Source organism: Peromyscus californicus, unplaced genomic scaffold (assembly GCF_007827085.1).
Source record: "Peromyscus californicus insignis strain IS unplaced genomic scaffold, ASM782708v3 Scaffold_2__1_contigs__length_46816999, whole genome shotgun sequence".
NCBI classification, from domain to species: Eukaryota; Metazoa; Chordata; class Mammalia; order Rodentia; family Cricetidae; genus Peromyscus; species Peromyscus californicus.
This window is the reverse complement of record NW_026294540.1, coordinates 46796832-46816999: the sequence shown is the minus strand read 5'-3', so window position 1 is coordinate 46816999 and position 20168 is coordinate 46796832. Positions and strand designations below refer to the sequence as shown.

At 46.1% G+C, this 20168-nt stretch overlaps 1 protein-coding gene and 1 long non-coding RNA gene across 5 annotated transcripts; one reads left to right on the top strand and one right to left on the bottom strand.

Annotated features, from left to right (window-relative positions):
- Positions 1-38: 38 nt before the first annotated feature.
- Positions 39-7325, top strand: LOC128120555 (uncharacterized). The gene is made up of 2 exons (XR_008221898.1): positions 39-582; positions 7210-7325. It is a non-coding gene; the product is annotated as an uncharacterized LOC128120555 (long non-coding RNA).
- A 2832-nt stretch (positions 7326-10157) lies between these two features.
- On the bottom strand, positions 10158-19907 carry LOC128120554 (fibroblast growth factor receptor 3-like). Of its 4 annotated transcripts, XM_052754716.1 has the most exons (17): positions 19588-19907; positions 19230-19283; positions 18634-18636; positions 17015-17184; positions 16804-16927; positions 16532-16722; positions 14772-14916; positions 14124-14314; positions 13643-13788; positions 13303-13424; positions 13116-13226; positions 12850-13037; positions 12610-12732; positions 12462-12532; positions 12078-12215; positions 11840-11945; positions 10158-11670 (listed from the first exon to the last, which is right to left on the bottom strand). In XM_052754716.1, the coding sequence occupies exons 1-17, from the start codon at positions 19643-19645 to the stop codon at positions 11494-11496; spliced, it is 2118 nt and encodes a 705-aa protein (XP_052610676.1). In that variant the 5' UTR covers positions 19646-19907; the 3' UTR covers positions 10158-11493. The 4 variants fall into 4 exon arrangements, with proteins under 4 accessions (XP_052610676.1, XP_052610674.1, XP_052610675.1 ...); XM_052754714.1 differs by lacking the exon at positions 18634-18636 and having other exon boundaries at positions 17015-17193; positions 19227-19283; XM_052754715.1 differs by lacking the exon at positions 18634-18636.
- Between the last annotated feature and the right edge of the window lie 261 nt (positions 19908-20168).

The window sequence follows — 20168 nt, the reverse complement described above, 5'->3', positions numbered from 1 at the left end:
AAATAGATTTGGTGAAAATGCAATTGTTAAAAAGACACTTAAAGCTGGAATTATGGGGCAATCTAAATATTATTCATCACCAAAAGTAAGGATCATTTGTCCCCTTCTGTGTTTACAATTTTTTTTTAATTTTACTAGTGTGATAAATGGATCTGGGGAACCAAGAAAATGACCACTCAATCTACAGTATTTGAGCCAGGCTATAAGTCCTGCTGAGAATTTATTCTAATGCAAATAAATGGTTGCCATGCCTTACTCTGAGTGGTCAGAGCTTGGCCTCATATTACTTACTACATAGCTGGTTACTCAAAGTGGTCCACTTGATAAGCAGAATGCACTTGGGAATACCTAGTGTAACCTTGCATACATATTTGTATTTCATTATATGTATGTTGGCATTTGAAGATACTGTCTCAGATATGGTGGTAGTGAAAAATTATTTTTAGAATGCAGAAAACGAAACTGTGCCGCTCATCTTCTACCATACTCCGCATAAACGGGTCATGGATGTCAAAATGAACCCTGATACTCTGACAATGCCAAAGGACATGGGAGAGAAAATACTCCCACTTCTAAGCACAGGTAAGGGTTTTCTGAATAGGACTCTCAGCTAATGGGAAATGAGACTAAAAATTAACAAAAAGGAACTCATGAAATTAAGACTTTTCATTAAAGGAAAAGAAAATATCATTTAAATGGTAGCACAGAGAATATGAGAAAATCACTGGTGCAACAGTGACATGGAGTTAGTGTTTAATTAATTTCCTTCTGATCTGCACTATAGGAAGGAATTAGTACAGCACACATAGTACACAGTAGCTGGTCAGAAGACTGTAGCTGCAAGGGTCATGGCCCTTTAAGATTATGCTACTAGTAACTGCTTTGTAAATGTTTCTGTTTATACAAATAGATCTCTTCAGCTGTCAGCCTTGGTCAGAGTTTCTTCTTTCTGTAGTAGGCAGCAGTAAATGCACAGCCTGGAAACTTCAAATGCTGAAGTAACCATGAACGCTTAAGTCCTAAATGGGGCATGAAGTCCAGCCACTCACCATAGATTTAGGGAGCATACAGAAATAGGTCCTGCATATCATGACTGAGGATTAGGGGACCTGCTGTGAAATGCTGTCTTTTGGACATGACATAGCCATAGTTCACTCACAAGAGTTATGATCACCTACAGCTTCAGGTAAACATCTTCAGTACTAACCTTGTATATATCTATCTATCCTGAACCAGACAGCTGGAAGAAAAAGCTCACTATGCCTTTGTCTTTGGAAAGAAAATTAAAAAGGAAGATAGAAATTGACCATTGGTATTATTTATTAGTTCCACCTTTCTTTACCCGTCTGCCTCCCAGGGAAGACTGTGTAATTCCTAGTCTCACAAATTAATGAGTTTATTGAAGTTAATTAACAGGAATATAAGTAAGGGATTACTTTCAGGAATATGAATAACTCATATGCAGTAGTATCACAAAGGCTCATATTAAAATGGGTGACTCTTTAAAACTAGAAACCTGAGTATCTCTACAAGACTCATCTCTTCACCTGTCCTACTCACTACCTATATAACATTGGGAGGGGAAGGGCCTTGTTAATCTTTTAAGTTTCAGCTTTCCCAGCCATGGTCTAATGCCCGAGTCTTGCCAACCTCCTCTGTCTTTCCATAGAACTTTCTGAGCCTTAATGAAACAGTCTTACCCAGGGAAGGGCACACAAGTTGGATATCCAATATCATACATGCTAGCTATATAGAATGATCAGTTTACAGTTAGCAAAATACAACTGCACGCATAAACACATGCATGTAACAATGATTAATGAAAAGAGATGTCATAAATTAGACAAGGATTAAGGAAGAATGTAAGGAGGATCTGAAAATATGAAAGGGAAGAGAAAATAATGTAATTATCTCAAAAATAACAGAAAAAATTCATGTGAAAGAAGGGAAAATTGTTACACAACACTCCACCCCTTCTTTCAAATGTTAGTTGTTTCCACAAAATCACATTCTACCACGGAGCTCTGCAAAGGTACTAAAGTCACATGCCGGTACTGACATCCCTGGTGAAGCAACCTTTTTATTTTTCACCTCTTCTGTAAGCACAGCTCCATCGTGCCCAGTGAATTGGCCTTAAAGCTTTGCATCTCTCCTTCCTTCATCATCTCCCAGTACATGATATTTGTGAGACCTCTGCTTGTGATAACCAAGCATCCCAATGCTTCCTTTGAGCCAGTCCATCAGGAAATGATTTCTCTCAGATTTCCTTAGATTGTGTAGCCTTTATTTCAAGGAGATCTGAGTAAGTACATGACTCACTTTCCCACTTCTCTAGCACTCAGATTGATCCCATCAATAGTTTACCATCTCATGAGCCAAGCTGTGGCAGGAAATTTTCTTGATTTTTTGAAAGTCTTTCCAACTCAAGCAGTTGAGAGATATTGGACTCCCTGACTAAGACAGTATCCTTCCCTTTGCAGGCCATTTTAAGGCTCTGAAATGCAAGTTCAAACCTAGATTTTCCTTTTCTCTGTATAAAATGTTCAACCTAAGTGACAGGTACCTTCCATCACCTTTATTCCAAATAGAGAATTATAATTGTGTGTCAGTGTATAGATTTTAGGACTAAGACATTTTTAACAAATAATGCATTTTTATATATGATCTTGATTTTTTTTTATCTTCCTCAAACTTTGTTTTATGATTAAATCTACTTTCTGGCTCTGTCCACATATTTCCATTTTCATTGAGAAAACTCTACAGATTTTACCTCACAACAAACATTTATTTAGTCAGAAAAAGGTTTTGGGAACATGACAGAGAACTAATTGTACCAACCCATTGTAACCATTTCCTCTAAATTACATTTGTCACATAAGGAAACAAAGATGAGCAGTTTTTTTAATTGTTTGTTTTTTGCATCTCTGTATGCTTCAAGAGGAGACAGGGACAAATTGTTGACAGCAACCTGTGTTTCTCACACTTCAAATTTTTCCAAGTATTTAAATGACTTAAAAAGTACTCCTATACTTTTTAATACAATATTTTTAAATGTGTTGCTCTGAATTACATCTGATAACTTTTAATATGATGGTATGTATTTTCCTGTGCAAAGGGAAATGAATTGGTTTGACAATATGTCAGAACACATCAGAAACACTTAATTTTAAACCTCCTCTGGTATTTATCTTAATTTGTTGCTACAAATCTGTCTGGGATAAGGGTTCTAACTGAAGTACTATGTTTTCTAAAACAGTTCTGTTTTTCAAAAGTTTATATTAGTAGTAGAGCGTAAGCCTTAGTTTTTTATTTGAATTCCGTGGTGAACTGTTTCTTATCACATTACAATCAATAGGAAAAGTGAGCTCAATTTGTCATAAAGAATTTTAATCTGTACATGACGTTCTTAAAGAGCCAATGCTATTGTAAGCAGGACCCAGAAGTATACTCTCCAGTGTCCTTCCCTGAAGGAGCTTGCACCTGAAGAACTACATCTCCTTTTCATTCCCAGTCATTCCTGCTAACTAGTTCTGGGCTTCAGGAAAATCGTTTAAATACCCTTGGTTTCAAGCATTTTCATTCATAACAGAAAATTTCCAGCTCCTGTTGCTTTGAGACAGTCACTGTGCTAATGTTCTGATTTCTATTGCTCTTGTTGGACTAGTTTTCTTGAAAAGGGAATGCTAAAAGAAGATAAATTTACAACGGAAAACAGTTTCTTACATTCAGATGTTTAAGCCAGTGGAGGAAAAGAAGATCCTTCAATGCTGTTGCTCTGGGTTTTTCATCAGCACTGTTTCCCTTAAACCATGTGAGCACTGGTGAAACAAGGAAAACAGCACAGCTTGCTGGTAAACCCTTGAATCTCCTGTTTATTGTTTAGGCTATTTGATTTGGGTCCCATGTACAAAAGAATAAACGAACAATGAAATCCCAACTTCCAGACCCAACACCTGAAACCTCATCCCATTTCCAGTCCTGTTTCCTCTTGATTTTGTTTACTTTTTTAAAATGCCAGGTTAATCATTATTTTTATTATTATTTTTAATTCTGTACAATGTATGTATGTGGGTATGTTCACACGAGTGAAGGTGAGGCCAGAGAGGCCAGAGGCAATGAATTTTCTGGAGTGGGCAGAAGTCACAGGCAGTTTTGAACTGTTTGGGGAATGGATCTTGGGTCCTCTATACTCCATACAGAGTAATCCATCTTAACCTTGGAGGCATCTGTTCAGCCCCTGCTTTCAGCCTTATTAAAATTGCCAGTCAGGTCCAGCAGGGTAGCACACATCTATAATCTCAGGCACTCAGGGAGCTGAAGAAGATGACTGTAAATTCCAAGTTAGTCCCAGCTGCAAATCTCTGGGAGTTTGAGGCCACTTGGTTTACATAGAGATTTCTGTGAGTTTAGAGGGCGGCCCTGTCTAGGTATAAAAATCCAGGGGCTATGTAGAGAGACCCTGCCTCAAATGATAGTTGATAGATAGATAGATAGATAGATAGATAGATAGATAGATAGATAGATAAATGGATAAATAGATGATAGATGACAAATGATAAATGAAAAGGTTAAATAAACGTGGACATAAATTTAATTAATTTGGAACAAAACAAGCAAGAAACAGCAGTGCTGATGATCTGGCCTACAGTCCTAAGCATCACTCTCGCCCTCAGGGCCTGAAGCCCTAGGCCCCATCCTCTCAGTTTTGCATAAACTGGGTGTGCTGGTCCATGCCTATAATCACAGCACTCAGGAGGTGGAAAGAGGAAGACCAGCCCTACTCCCTCCACTACACACCGCGGTTTGGAAAGTGGCCCCAACACTGGATGTGTGCTCTACTGTACCAAGTCCAGTGTTTCTATGCTCCCCTCCCAGACACACCCAGAAGAAACTTTATTCAGGGTGACCCAGAGCCCACACAAGCCCAGATACAAAAAAATTAACAATGATGATATTCTTTTTTGTTGTTATTGCTGGCAGTTTTTGTTCTTAAGTACCTCCAAGAAGTATGCTTTCTTTGATCAGAATACCTTAAAGATAATCAAGTATTTTTCAGTCAAAATAGGGAAACTAGCACATGTAAAATTTTCACCGTTTTTGTTTCGTCTAACTAAGAAGCTCCTCAGACATAACCTGAAATACTAAAATGGATAACAAAAGCTTGTGAACAGCCTGTTTGCACTCCCACCTGTTGTGACTCTGTCTTTCACAGTCACTGAACTATCTTACACCTTGGTGAATTGTAGAAAACCTACGAGAAAGACAGAATGCTCATCTGTACATGGAAATAACAGGTCACTGCCTATACATTGTTGCTTTTTGATTTGCTTATATTTTTATGTGTGCATGGATGTGAGCCCTGTGTGTGTGTATAGTTTTTGTTTTATTTGTTCATTTGTTTGTTTTTTTACTCATTGTGGGCCCGCCACTCAGCTCTCAAATAAATACACAAGGGCTGATTCTTACTTTTGATGCCCAGACTTAGCTTGGCTTGCTTCTAGCCAGCTTTTCTAACAAATTATTGTAGCTTGAGTTTTCCTGTCTGGCCCACAGTCAGGACAAATCTCTGTCACCTGCCAGTCCCACAACCACTCAGACCCAACCAAGTAAACACAGAGACTTATATTGCTTACAAACTGTATGGCCGTGGCAGGCTTCTTGCTAACTGTTCTTATATCTTAAATTAACCCATTTCTATTAATCTATACCTTGCCATGTGACTCGTGGCTTACCGGCATCTTCACATGCTGCTTGTCCTGGTGGCAGCTGGCAGTGTCTCCCCCTATCTGCCTCCCACTTCCCAGAATTCTCTTCTCTGCTTGTCCTGCCTATACTTCCTGCCTGGCCACATCAGTGTTTTATTTATATAGAGCGATATCCACAGCAAATTATCTCATTTCTCTTTAACTGTTTTGCTTCTGGGCTTTTTGCTTTTCTTTATTCTATATATCTTTCTTTCCTTCTTACTCTGTGGCTGACTATGTAGCTAGGTGGCTGGCCCCTGGCGCTCTCCTCTCCTTCTCCTTTTCTCTATCCTCTTCTCTCGAGCCTAGATTTCTCCTATTTATTCTCTCTGCCTGGCAGTCCCACCTATTCCTCTACTGTATAACTACTGGTCATTCAGCTCTTTATTGGACCAGTTAGGTGTTTTAGACAGGCACAGTAACACAGTTTTCCAGAGTTAAACAAATGCAACACATCTTTGCATCAGTAAACAAATATTCCACAGCATAAATGAATGTAACGCATCTTAAACTAATACTCCACAACAATAGGGCAGGCACGTGTGATATGTGAGGTGGGGGGCAGGTGGCATCCAAACTTGGTGTTGGGTGAGGGGCAACAGCAGCTGATTTTTAATTCTTTGTATCTTCCGCTGTTCTCATACTCATAATCATACAGCTTCATGCTCTTGAGAGCTTGGATTTAAAGGCATGGTCTTCCATGAAACCATGTATTTCTTTAATATGTGAAACTTTCAGTAAGATTACAAAAGTTTACATATCATAAATTTGTGGAGGGAAAATTTCAGTTTATGTAACTTGCATATTAATTTTCAGATTTGACTGACAAAAGTACTGGAAATTTAAGCATCCAACTGTACACTACCAAAGAAACAACAGTATTTCAGCCTGTGTATATTAAGCTTTTTCTCTAGTTATTTATTGTTCTTGTAACTGAAGTTAGTTGGTAGTAGTTAGTGAATGTATTAAACAAAACCAGCAATGTTGATAAACATCTGTTGGTACACAATTACTTCTTACAGCATACATTTTTCTCTGTATGTTAATATTTTGTGTTAAAACTCTGCCTACAGAACACTCAGCATGACAGTATATGAAATATGTATGCTTTTTATAAGCAATAATAATGGAGGAAAATGCAAGTGTGCCTCAGTGGGAGGATATATGCCTTTGTATATATGTAGTCTTGATTAGAATCCTCAGTACATATATAAGTGATATAGATTGATGGATAGATAGATGATAGACAGACAGACAGACATGGTGACCTACTGAATTTGTTATTTTTCTGTCACTGTGACCAAGTATCAGACAGAAACAAATTAAGGATTGAAGTACTTGTTTCAAAATTAAATCCAAAGATTGTGATTTCAACGGATTTTGTTAATGGTTACTAGGCCCTGAAAAAATGAGAACAACATTATGGTGACAGTTTGTTCTCTCTGTTTCATACTTATGGTTCAAGATGTGAGCTTTCAGCCTCCTGTTCCAGCCGCCATGCCTGCTTGATGCCCTCACTCCGACATAACGGACTCGAAGCCTCTGTAACTACAAGCCAAAATAAACAATTCCTTCTATGTGTTGCCTTGGTCATGGTGTTTTATCACAGCAACAGAAAAGTAACGAATATGAGAGGTCACTAGACCTTTAGTCACCATTCTCTTCCCTGAAAACCTCAGACGTTTGCATTAAACCCACTGCAGCTCTGTTTCTGTCTCTGTATCTGTCTCTCCCTCTCTCCCTCCCTCCCTCTCTCTGTCTCTGTCTCTGTCTGTCTCTCTCTCTCTCTCTCTCTCTCTCTCTCACACACACACACACACACACACACACACACACACACACACACACACACACACACACACACACACACCAGGAATCGCTGCTTCATCTTTCTTTTTAAAAATATTCCCAAACTTGCTGAAGTATCATCCTAATATATCAACAGACACACTCCATATTCCTGACAGGCCTCAAGAGGAAACGTCAATATGATATTGGCATAAAACTTCAACTAAGATAAATTTCCCAATAATTTCATGTAGAACTGGGTGACAAAACAAAGTTATGACTAACTAAAATGAGAACTTTTTTTTCATAGACAACATCCTGAGGCACCCTTCTCCAAAATGAGAGTAATTTTGTAAATTACAATGGTCATCATTGTTGCCGCAGTTTCCCACATAACATATAATACCCAATGCATTCAACTAATTTACCACATTTAATGATGCCTTCTCAAATATGTGCCCCTTTTAAAATATTGGGTACTATGTTACTTATATACATACATACATAATGGTGATATTTTATTTGTATTAAAATGTTATTTGTATGTTAATAAATAAAGTTGCCCAGGGTCAGAGCTATTAGCAAGCCATAGGAAAGCAGGGCAATGGTGGCATATGCTTGTAATCACAGCACTTGGTAGGCAGAGCTAGGTAAGTCTCTCTGTGTTCAGGGATACAGCCATTATTGGATACACATGCCTTTAATCTCAATACCAATCATGGAAAACCTGGAGGTCTATACAGACAGGCCGTGACGAGGTGGTCATGTGGTTGGGTTTACAACCAATGAGAAGGCAGAACAGAAATTCTATATAAGGACTTTAACACAGGAAGTAGCTCTGGTTCGGAGAGGTAGGACCACCACAGGAGGAAGGGTAAGGTTTTAGCTCTTAGTTCTGACCTTTTGGCTTTCTTCTTTGCATTGGTTCTGTGTTTCTTATTTAATAAGAAGGTTGGTTACATCTACAATACATGCCATATAATATCACTTAGGGCCAGAATTTACCAGAAACAGAGCTGTCACAATATACAATATGGGTGACATATAGTGTATTGATGTGATAAACTATAGGAAAAAAGAAAAGTGGTATGTCCACACCATTGGACCTGCAAAAATGGGAACACATGGGAGGGCACCCAGGGAGGGAAACTGGTGGTATTGGGTACACATATCCCCTTCTTTTCCCTGTCCTGCAACCCTGAGAGTGGGTGCACATGGTGTAACATAGTGCTTCCCCCACTAAGAACCTCCAACTCCACACATCAAGCTGATGGCCCAGTGTGCCCTCTCACCAGACTCAGAGCAAGGAGGTGTGGGACACAGTGGTGACAGAGCAAATGCTCAGACCTCCAGACACTGGGGACATACAGAAAGCAATCAAGGCGGACAGTCCCAGGCATTAGAAAGATCCCACATCCCCACAGATCATAGCATGCCTTTTCCTTAGAAATATAAAGATACATTCATCACTGAGGGTGAGCTGGACCCAACCTGATGAGCTCCCATCACCAACCCAGGATGACAACCAGCCACAGGCCACTGTTAGTAAGCAGGAGTGTCAGACTGGGAGCAAACCTATTTTTGATGTTACCCAGAGGACACAAGGAAACAACCACCATCACCACCACCCATGTCCAAAAGGCAAGGCAGTTGGGTAAAGAGACTCCTCTGGATCAGAGGAGACTAGACACAGCAGAAGGAACCTAACTTCAACAGGACATGGGAGATCTGAGTGGGAGGCTCAGGCCCTCTAGCTACCTCCTCCTGCCAGGTCACTGTCATCAGGTGTCTTCGTGGCTGTGAGTCCTAGGTATGAAGCTGTCTGGTGCCTCTTGTTAGGTTGCTGTAGGGGGTACCAACAGACATCCAGACCTACAGCATCCTCTCTACATAGTCCCGGCTGTCCTCGAACTTGTTATGTAGACCAGGCTGGTCTCAAACTCCTAGACCATCTGGCTCTGCTTCCCAAGTGATGGGATTAAAGGCATTCACTATCAGTGTACACTGTTTAGACCAGGGATTTTGCCTTCCTTCCCACAGAGGTTACCACATCCTGTGTCCTCATAGGATCTCTCCTCTGGCAAGGCAGCTTGGGAACTGAACAGTCCCAGAGTGCTTCCTCCACACCCCCTGGTTCCCTCCTATGGACTCTCTTGAATCCTCTCCTTGGCACCTCTAAACTGGTCACCCTGAGGTTGTGCCAGGCACTATGGATCACAGGCAGGCATGCCCAAGCCCAGCTGCCCTCACCCTGGGAATGAAAAGCTAAGACAGTTAGTCTCTGTGGGGCCAGCACTTGACTCTAGGGACCAGCCAGCAGCTAAGAATTTATTATTATCCAGCTATTATCCCCAACCCCCGACAGGGACAAACCTCAAAACCAGTCCTCACAAGTAGTGAGGATATAGCTCCACAGGTCCCAGAATGGAAGGGAAGAGGCACAGGTGGAAACCAGAACGGATTATCTCTTTATTTTTTGGAAAGTAAGTTGGTTGCATTAACAAAACCACATCTGCCAATGTGTGCTGACAAACCACGTGTTAGGCTCTAAGAAAAGTCACCCTGAGCCACTGTCCTAGCCCTGCTAGCTGACAGGCAAGCCACTAAAGCCTAGGGTCCAGGAACAGTACAAAAAAATAACAAAAGTGAATTCACTGCTTTTTCTTCCAAGTTTTGAAACATAATAGTCAAAACTATAAAATGAGGAAGCATCACGTAAGAAGTGTTAACCCTATGGCAAATACAACTTGTAAAGACTCAATAAATTATATATACATAGATACAAACTTCTAGCATCTATTAACATCTGAACCTTCATGCAAGACCATCCCATCCCTGTGCACAGGCTCCTTACACAGCGATTAGAAGAATCTATGTGAAAATACAAACTCACCTTGAAATAAAAAAACAAAACAAAACAAAAACCTCCCAAAGAAGGGGCCTACAGAAATCTAATCACTGAAAAAGGGTCAGAGGAAATAAAACGTGCTCATTGGAGCCTGCTCTAACTGTGAGGGCTCTTGAGCTCCCAGGTGCCACCTCCAGCCTCGGTGTGGGTCAGATGCACATTCTCAGCAACACCCCTAAGTCCAGTACAAGCCTCTTCAGCTATTAGTAAGTTACAACTTAAAATTCTGCCACACTCTAGCTGAATTCTATAAACCTATATTGGGAGATTGGGGGTTCTGGGGTTAATAATAGCTCTACAAACGTGAAGGGCCAGGTACAAATCAAACTGCAGTGCCAGAAAAGCCCCTTGCTTCTCAACACACTCTTGCCATTTCACTGATGAGCCCCAAGGGGTATACTGCTCCCGAGCCTCAGTTTTGCCCTCCTCCACATAGGTATAGACCTATGTGCATATATATCACACACAACATCTACCTGTATAAGGGTACATTTCTTTCTGGAATAAACTTTTCTGATAGAAGTTAATGACTCCCAACTTCAGATATCCATAATTTCAGTCTCTGAGGGGCAAGGTGGGAAGGTGGAAGCCTGGGGATGGGGAGCTGTGACTCACTCCAGGCACAAGGTATCATGCAGGAGGGAGGATCACCACATTGGGCAGAGCTTCCCTGCAGGATCAGCTTTGGGTACAAGACTAAAGCACACCCTGGACTCAAGAGTCCAGCTCTCTCTGCAATGGTCCCTGCAAGGTGACAGTGGGGAACAAGGGAGCCAGAACCACAGGATTGCATGGGGTGGGCCCTCTCATATTCTACATTTGGTGTTCCTGGCCCTGGCCAGTCAGCAATGCATGGTCCCAAGGGGATGCTGCACCCAGGAGCCAAAGATGCATATGCACGTGTGCGTATGTGTGTACACACACACACACACACACACACACACACACACACACACACACACCAAGTCCCATCATTTTTCATCCTTCACACTGGTCCAGCTGGGGTCCACCATGCACCAACAGTAGCAGGGTGAGCTAGAGTCCGCATAAGCATTAGCTGGAACTTGGTCTGTGGGACTCTTTGTCCCTCACATCTGAAGTGTCCAATTCCTGAGTTGGGTTGGGGGCAGCAGGTCGTGGGTGAACAGTCATCTCTAAGCAACTGGGGTTACTGGTATCCTCGCCACCTGGCAAGTACTGCTCAAAAGGCATCGATAGGTCCAGGTATACCTGTTGGTGAAAAAGGCTATAGGACCGTACCTTAGCATGCACCTCCTTGATCCCATAGCCATCTGTATTCAGGCTGTACACCTGAGGGTTCATCCCGCCACTGGACTTGAAGGAACAACATGCACAGGAATCAGAGGAGGCAGAGAGGGCGGGACTGAGTGGTACTCACATTGGTTGAAGTCACAGTAAGGATGCCATCCAAATCCTCTACCAGAAGCTTGAAGGTGGGCCTCTGTGAAGGCACTGCATGCCAACATTCCCGCATGATAACATACCTGTACCAAGTATGGCTGTGGTCTCCTGGTCTGCTGCCCTTCCCTACCAGCCCTCTACTCATCCCAGGGACCCTGATAGGAATCCAGCCACTCCCAGGGACGGGATAGAGGAGTAAGGAATGCTTTGCTCACAGGTCGTGTGTGCAGTTGGCAGGCTTGTCCATTCGGTAGCCCTCTTTCAATAGCTTGAAAAGGTCTTCCGGTGGGATGCCAGGATATGGTGAGCCCCCCAGTGTAAAGATCTCCCAGAGAAGGACTCCAAAGGACCAGCTTCAAGGGAGTGAGGGTAAAGGGCCTATTACTCCTGGCCCATTACTGCAACAGTCCTACACCAGGACATGTCAACAATGGGCAAGGTGGGGCACCAGGATGAGAGGAATGCCAGGGTTATGCTGTCAGCCCAAAGGAGGGGGCAGAATAGAGCCTGAGAGGACCAGGACCCTAAAGGTCGTGATACGTGTGACTTGGGTCTTGCTGTCCCCACTCTCTACCCCCATCCTATGTTGGGACACATACACATCACTCTGGTGGGTGTAGACTCGGTCAAACAGGGACTCTGGTGCCATCCATTTCACAGGTAGCCGGCCCTGGACAGAGGGAAAGGTGTTGGCTGTCAGATGTCCCATGGAGCACTGTACCCCAACCACCCTGAACTGGGGCTCACATTTGTGGTCTTCTTGTAGTATTCCAGGTTGTGCACATCACGAGCCAGGCCAAAGTCTGCAATCTTCATCACATTGTCCTCAGTCACCAGCACGTTTCGGGCAGCCAAGTCTCTGTGAATACACTGAAGAGGCATGAAAGGAACCTAGGCTAAGTTGACATCTCCCTAGCCCAAGCAAGCTTGATACCCACTCTTCCACCCAGAGAGGCCCCACTTGGCCTGTGCCCCACCTCTGTTCACCTTCTGAGAAGCCAGGTACTCCATGCCCCGGGCCACCTGATAGGCACAGGACACTAGATCTTTGCAGGTAAGCTGTTGTTCTGCCAGTCTGGAGGTGTCAGAGTAGTCCATGCCTGGGGGCCTTTGTGCCCGCAGGAACTCCCGTAGGTTGCCCTTGGCTGCATACTCCATCAGCACATACAGTGGCCCTGGAAGTACAGGCACCTCAGAGATGTTGTGTGACTCAGGAGCCCCAATCCAACAGTACACCCATTTGCTGCACATACCGCCCTGTGTGCAGGCCCCCAGCAGGTTGATAATGTTCTTGTGCTTGCCAATAATTTTCATCATCTCCATCTCAGACATCAGAGCCAACAAGTCCTGGTTATTGGCATCATCTGTGTTAAGAGCGGGGGTGTCAGGTGATGGCGTTATCGTCCCCAGATGCCCTGTATTACTTCTCTCCCTTCTTACTTTTCAGCATTTTCACAGCCACGGTGACAGGCTTGGCAGTGCTGTCCATGTTAAGGCCAATAACCTCTGCCATAAAAACCTGGCCAAAGCAGCCTTCTCCCAGAGGATTGCCAAGTGTCAGCCTGGCCAAAGAAGCAGAGGCAGTAAGTATGTGCCCAGTACCCCCAGCCCTCATGGCCCTGTGCCACTGCATCCATAGACAGAGTAACCCCTGAGATCACACCCTGGACCCTACCTCAGGAGTATTTCATCCTACCTCCAACAGGCTTCTGCCTGGTAGCCATCTAGCCCCCAACCACAGAACCCCACCAAGTACATTGTGTCCCTCACCAGCACTAACCGAGTTCTAGATATTTCCCACTTTGGGTCAGCAGGCAGCTCAAGCTCAGAACTATTAGCCATAACAGTATGTTCTCTTGAGAATGGGTAGACGATGTGGACCAGGGGTATGTCAGAGTTCACGGAGGAGTAGGACTCCACGGTCACCTGCTTGGATCATTGGGGATAGGTTGGTGCCACACAATGGGTGCTGGGCATTGGAAAAGAGTTGATGTGGTATAACTCCTAGGAGTGGCAAGGTCAAGTCTATGTGAGACAGAATGTAGGGCCAAGAAGAGGGATGCTCATACAGTGGTTACTGAAGACTCAAAATTGTTTTGCATTTCAGAGTAACTTGGGTTCCATGTGGAGAAGAGAACAGGGAATGATCAGCCCATCTGACTGCAGAGAAAAGTCTCCTGGCAGGCCCCAGGCACTGCTGGAACTCTAGGAGGCTCAAAGCACAACTGAGAGATCAAAATCTGGTATCTATTTTCAGTTACCTGTCGCTCAGGTGTGAATCGAGAACTCCTGTGAACAGCAGGAGGGCCCAGGCCCTTTCTTGCGGCTCTATGCAGGTAGCAGAGTGTCACAGTTGCCGCCATCAAAATTGAGAGGGAGAAGCCCACCCAGAAGATGATGGTGCCCGCGGATAAACTGCCGGCCTCGTTACCCTCTGCTGGCTCTCTCTCAGCTGCAAAGACATGAATGTTGGGGCTTCATGAGGCCTTATGGGATTTCTCATCAGCCTGAACCCCAGGCACCTGTGGGGAAGGGACCCTGAATACTCAGAGCTGGGTGACCTACGTCCCCCACTCACCTGGGTGGTCAAAAACATCTGTGAGTCAGTAGGGGCCAGAGTCAGGAGAGAAGTCTGGCAGAGCCAGAAGCACCCACAACACCCACAAGGCTCCCAGGAGATCCCAGAGCCTCAAGGCAGGACTGTGGAAACCCACCTGGAGGATTGAGGGGGAGGCCTTTGCAAGACCAAGATGGGGCAGGTTGATGTTCCCATACCAGGCACAAGACCAGGGTGATTACCACAGGATGGACTGCAGTTAAGTTGTAAGTGATCCCCTGCTGTCCCTGGCAGCTTTGTTAGTTCTGAGCCAGCACAAGAGGACAGACACAGCAGCAGCAGAAGCAAGTACCTGGCAGCACCTCCAGCCATGCAGAGTGATGGGAAACCCCGAAATAATTGCCTGCCAGGCAGGTGTACTCCCCTGAGTCCTCAAAGGTGATATTGCGCAAGGACAGAACTTCTAGCTCCTTGTCAGCAGTGTTAATGCCTGATGTCTACAAAGAGAGAACAGAGAGCAATAGGCAAGCACCAGCACCTCCCTTTGGGTACCATAGCACAGTCCACATGGAGATGATGCAGTCAGGCTTCAAGGGAAATGTCACCTTTGCCACCACCACAGCCCTGCCACAGTCATGGAGGCTCAGGGCCCTCTGTATCCTGTACCAAGCCACTGAACCTGAAGTCAGTCTCTCACTTGGTGGGCAATTCCCTGTCCAAGGTGAGCAACAGGCAGGTGGGGAGAGCATGGTGCCACAAAGAGGCAACATGCAGAGTTAGAGCAGAAATAGGAGATGTGCAGAAGGAAAGATGAGCAGACACATGTATGGACAGGAAGCCAGAGGCATCAGTGTCAGCCAGAGACCGGTAGAAAGTCGCTGTTCTCAAACAGCACGGGGCTCAACCCCTGGCAGGTTCTAAGGACCTTCTAAGCATGCAAGTGGAGTATGCAAGAGGACACACAGGCCTGAGGGGCTTTGAAGGAGGAAGTCAGTCAGTGCTGGCTGGGAGCTATCAAGGCGTCACAAGTAGAATGTGAGCCACAGGTGGGGTCAAGCAGGAAAGGGGTGGCGCAAGGCATTGGGAAGGTACACAGCTGGGGCCCTGGAGCTGGAGCTTAGCGAGCCAGGTAGGCACAGAACAGTCATCACCTGCTTGAGGCCTGTGAACATGCAGCCAAAATGCCTTCTCAGCCATGCCTATGAAATTGATGGCTCGGCAGAGGTACTTGCCCCTATCCCACTCCGACACATTGGCTGGATGGAGTTGTGCATCTGCCTCCGGAGTCTCACTGATCCAGGACAGTGGGGACATCCCAAGCCAGCTCCAGAAGAACATGAGGACAAGGCAGGACAAGGGAGATCCCAAAGAATGGGCTGGGGACCGGGCAGCAACACCTGGAAGGCTGCCTGAAGGGAGGGACATAATGGCAGTGATAGCTGTGGTTTCACAGACTGGCCTCCTCCATGTCCACCCTACACACACACACACACACACACACACACACACACACAGAGTGGGCATCACACTGGACATGGCTCTAGTGGCCTCTCTCAATATCCAGGATTCCAGCTCCTGCCAACACCTGTTCCTCTCCCCAACTAGATTTCCTTGTCTCTCAACAAATGTTTTTCTTTGGGCTTCCAGTGCTGCAAAGTCTGAATTCTCAAGTGGCCCCAACCTGCGGCCATGGAACAAAGCTACAGGCAGAGGGAGGCAGGACAGAGGCAGTGAAGGCAGAATGTGGCCAGTGCTTCAGTGCAGGCAGCTGGGGAGTGGGTAGCCTGTCTTCTAGGGTCCACAGGGTACTAGCTCAGCAGACATCCTCCTGCCCTGAGCCACCACAACTGTTACTCAAGAGACACCTTCTGCAGGCCCAGTCCTCGGAGCAGACGGGGAAACAAGTCCCATGGCAGGGCACAAGTAACACAGAGCCTGCCTGGAGCTCAGAGTAGGTGATAAGCACTGGGACCCATCTGCACCTTCTCAGAAGCTCCAACACCTGGGCCTAAGACCCAAGGTATCCCTCAGCCAAAGAGGGACTTATGGACCAGGGCCAAGGCACTCCCAGATAACCCATCCACCCAACCACCTGCCAACAGCAGAGCCCACCTTGAGTACGGTGACATGGGGCTTGCCATCAGGGCCCATCTTGCTGCCATTCACCTCAACATGCTTCAGCCACTGGATGTGTGGTTGGGCATCACTATACACCTTGCAGCGGAACTCTACGTCACTGCCTAGAGTGGCTGTCTGGTTCGCTGGCAGCCCAACATGCAGGATGGGCCGATGTGGGAAGCGCTCTGTAAGACACAGCTAGGTCAGGTGCAGTGGGTCAAAGGGCCCAAGGCAGACCTGCCTTAATCACCCAGCCTGACCCTCACCCAGCACATCCAGTGTGTAAGTCTGCTGAATGCTGCCAAACTCGTTCTGTACCACGCAGGTGTAGTTGCCACTATCAGAAGGCACCGCACTCTCCATGACCAGGCTCCAGTGCTGGTGCCTAAGCTGCAGGTAAAGTTAGTAGGTGAGTGGACACAGGCTATACCCTCTGTATCCAGGCCCTACCCATCTGTGACCGTTTCCCAGACCCACCTTGATGCCCCCTATGCGATGCTCCCCTCGGAATTCCTTGCCATTCTTCAGCCAGGAGATGGAGGGGGTGGGGTTGCCGGCGGCTGCACAGTGGAAGCGTACAGTGCTGGTGGCTGGCACAGCCAGCAGTTTCATATCCATACGGTCCGGTCGAGTCCAGTAAGGGGCCCCTGATGACGAAGTGCTCATAATAGCATAATTGTGCATCCTTGCAAAGCTGTCCTACCTACCCACCCTCTAGCCTTATTCCTCATCTGTATTGAGGTTCTTTTGCTTTGCCTGAACACTTTATCCATAGCTGCCCTACTCTCAGACTTGGGCATGTCCTCTTCTCTCCCGCTGAAGCAGGTCCACAGGTACAGGTACCCAGGAGGTAGAACCCAGTAGGATGTAGATCCTGGGAGGTAACCAAGTCAGGTCATTCCACCAGTGTGGCAAACTTGAGCTAGCCTCTGCAGTGCCCAGGGCCTGGTAGGGATCCTTCATTTCATGCTTCCCCTGCACTGAGTTCCCTCCTTCCTCTTTGCTGGGTGGAAGACGCTGTTGTGCAATATTAGTTGAAGATGTGTTACATTTGTTTATACTGTGAAATATTTGTTTAATGATGCAGAGATGTGCTGCATTCTTTTATGTTGCATTTAGCTCTGTGAAGTTGTGTTACTTTGCCTAAAACACCCGATTGGTCTACTAAAGAGCTGAATGGCCAATAGCTGGGCAGGAGAGAGAAATAGGTGGGGCTGGCAAGCAGAGAATAAATAGAATGAGAAAGATCAAGAAGGAACAAGAAAGGGAGGAGAGGAGGATGCAAGGGGCCAGCCACCCAGCTACACAGCCAGCCACGGAATAAGAAGTAAAGAAAGGTATACAGAATAGAGAAAGAGAAAAGCCCAGGGGCAGAAGGTAAATGGGATAATTTAGGAAAAGCTGGATAGAAATAAGCCAAGCTAAAGCCAGGTAATCATAAGTAAGATGAAGTTTCTGTGTTTATTTAGGAGCTGGATAGCAGGCCCCCAAAGAGTAGAGTAAAAACAACCAACAACAGGATGCCATATTGCTGGGACTCATGAGGAAGCTGAGGGAGACAGCAGATTTCCGGAACAGAGAAGGGAAGCTGGGGCAGGGCCTTCCACAGCAACTCAACCGCAGGGCCCTATGAATCTCTAGGAGGAGGAACCGCCATACAAAGTAGGAGAAAAGTGTGCAGACACTGGTGAGGGGCCTCTCCTAGCTCTGAGCTGCCCTCCCAGGCTCCAAGTGTGGCCAATGGGCTTGACAGAAGACAGCCACACTGGGAGACTTCAGTAACTTAATGCTGCCCACTGCCAGGCAAGGTCAAGAAAGACACCCATCTGGCACCTTACCTAAGCCTATGTGGGGCATAAATACTAAATACAACCAACAGGAACTTAGGGTAAAGGCACTGGTAATGTGGTTGGGGCAGGAGCTATAGAGCAACTGGGTTAGAAATTTTGCTCTGAACAACCCGGTAGCCAAAGGGAAAGGGGAAACAAGAAGCCAACCCACTTCTCAGGACTACTACCCTTTGTTGGCTTCAGTCCTAGAATCCAAGTCCATTTCCATGGGGGTTCCACTCTGAAATCTCATACAAGCCTTTATACCTGCTTTCCTCACCCACACACACTCATAAATTCATTACCCTCTTTTCCCAATAATTTTGTCTCTGATTCCTCTCAATACCTGTCCCACTATACCCCAGAAAGCCCCAGATGGTCTGAGTATTCAGTCAACACCAGCCTAATCTCAGAGTTATAGCCTACTCCACATACAATATCTGGACCCACGATGGCCTTCATGTACACACATACATTCTCTCTCTCCTACCATAGTTCTAGGCCATAATATGGGCACTGCCATCCATGTGCCCTCATTACTCACACCCAATCTGTGATGCCCCCTTTATGACACAAGCCTCAGCATGGTACTCCTCCCCTCTTGCTGGCCTGAAGTAGACACTAGTCCCCTTAATCCTTGCATCTACTTACTCATCAGTGGCAACCTCAGCTCCCTGCCTGGCTTACTGGCACTTGTGATGCTCCTTCCCACCAGAGTCCATACCAAAATTCCTGCAGAGCTGCCCTGCCCTCTCACTGCTCCTGGAGCACTGCCCCCTGTCACAGTGTCCTCTAACAACCAGCCTACAGGAAGGAAGCAGCCTGACCCCGACCTGCTCAGTGTGCCTAGGCTCTGATCTCACCTGTGTCATCAGCCACATCCTCCCCATCTTCATCATCTCCTAAGGCTGGAGCATCTGCAACAGTTATAAGCAAGCAGTGGTCCTGTGACACTGCCACATCCAGAGATCTGCTGCTCCCTATTTTTGGAGTCCACTGCTTTCTACCTTCAGGGCCCACTGTTCCCTGCCTTTGGGATCCTTCCTTTGCAACACCACTCCTTCAGACAGCACAACCTTGGGGGTATCTCCTACTCTCTATCTACAGCCAACAACACTCTTGAGCCAGAGATATTCCAGCCACCCTGCCTAGGACTGCCCTGACCTCCCTGGCCATGCAGCTGCTCAACATATTTGACAGCCTCAGCCACCAAGCACTTACCTGTCACATGCACAGTGAAACGGCACCTCATACCCCGAGTGAGCTGCTGATGACACATGTAGACCCCCGCATCCTCACTGGAGGCATTCAGCACTTGTAGCCTCTGGGGCCCCACCAGGATGCGGTGGGAGGCTACCAGCCTTGTGCCATCTTTAGACCAGACAGTGCAGCCTGTGGAGGCTCCTCCAGGCAGAGAGCAGATCAGATCCACGGTGTCCCCACTGCCAAAGGCCACCTGCTCCTGCTGGAGAGGCTCAGGCTCTGGGACCTCTGTGGATGAATTGGAAAGCTGTGAAAGAGTCTCCAAAGCAGCATGTGAAAGCCTACACTTTACTTTGCAAACACACTAGCAAAGGTTGTGGCAGGCAAGTGAGGGGCATGCTCCTAGGGCTTGGGGTCTGGCCAGACAACGTTCAAACCAAGAGTGGGCAAACTATTTCAGTAAGAGTCCAGTGACATCCGCATCTCAGCTCTGTCAATGGTCTGTGCTAAGGCTTCTGGCTCTGTCCTGCAGGAGGAAGCTGTCTTCTGCCTCGACCCACACAGCTGGAGCACGAAATCTGGCGAGGGATGCCGAGGTT

Excerpts from the sequence above, each read along its gene's own strand:
- LOC128120554 (XM_052754714.1), bottom strand. The coding sequence starts at position 19,645 with ATGTGTCATCAGCAGCTCACTCGGGGTATGAGGTGCCGTTTCACTGTG. Across the intron at positions 13,227-13,302 it reads GGCTGTGAAAATGCTGAAAA|ATGATGCCAATAACCAGGAC; the intron begins GTAAGAAGGGAG and ends CTCTTAACACAG. Across the intron at positions 12,733-12,849 it reads AGTACCTGGCTTCTCAGAAG|TGTATTCACAGAGACTTGGC; the intron begins GTGAACAGAGGT and ends ATGCCTCTTCAG.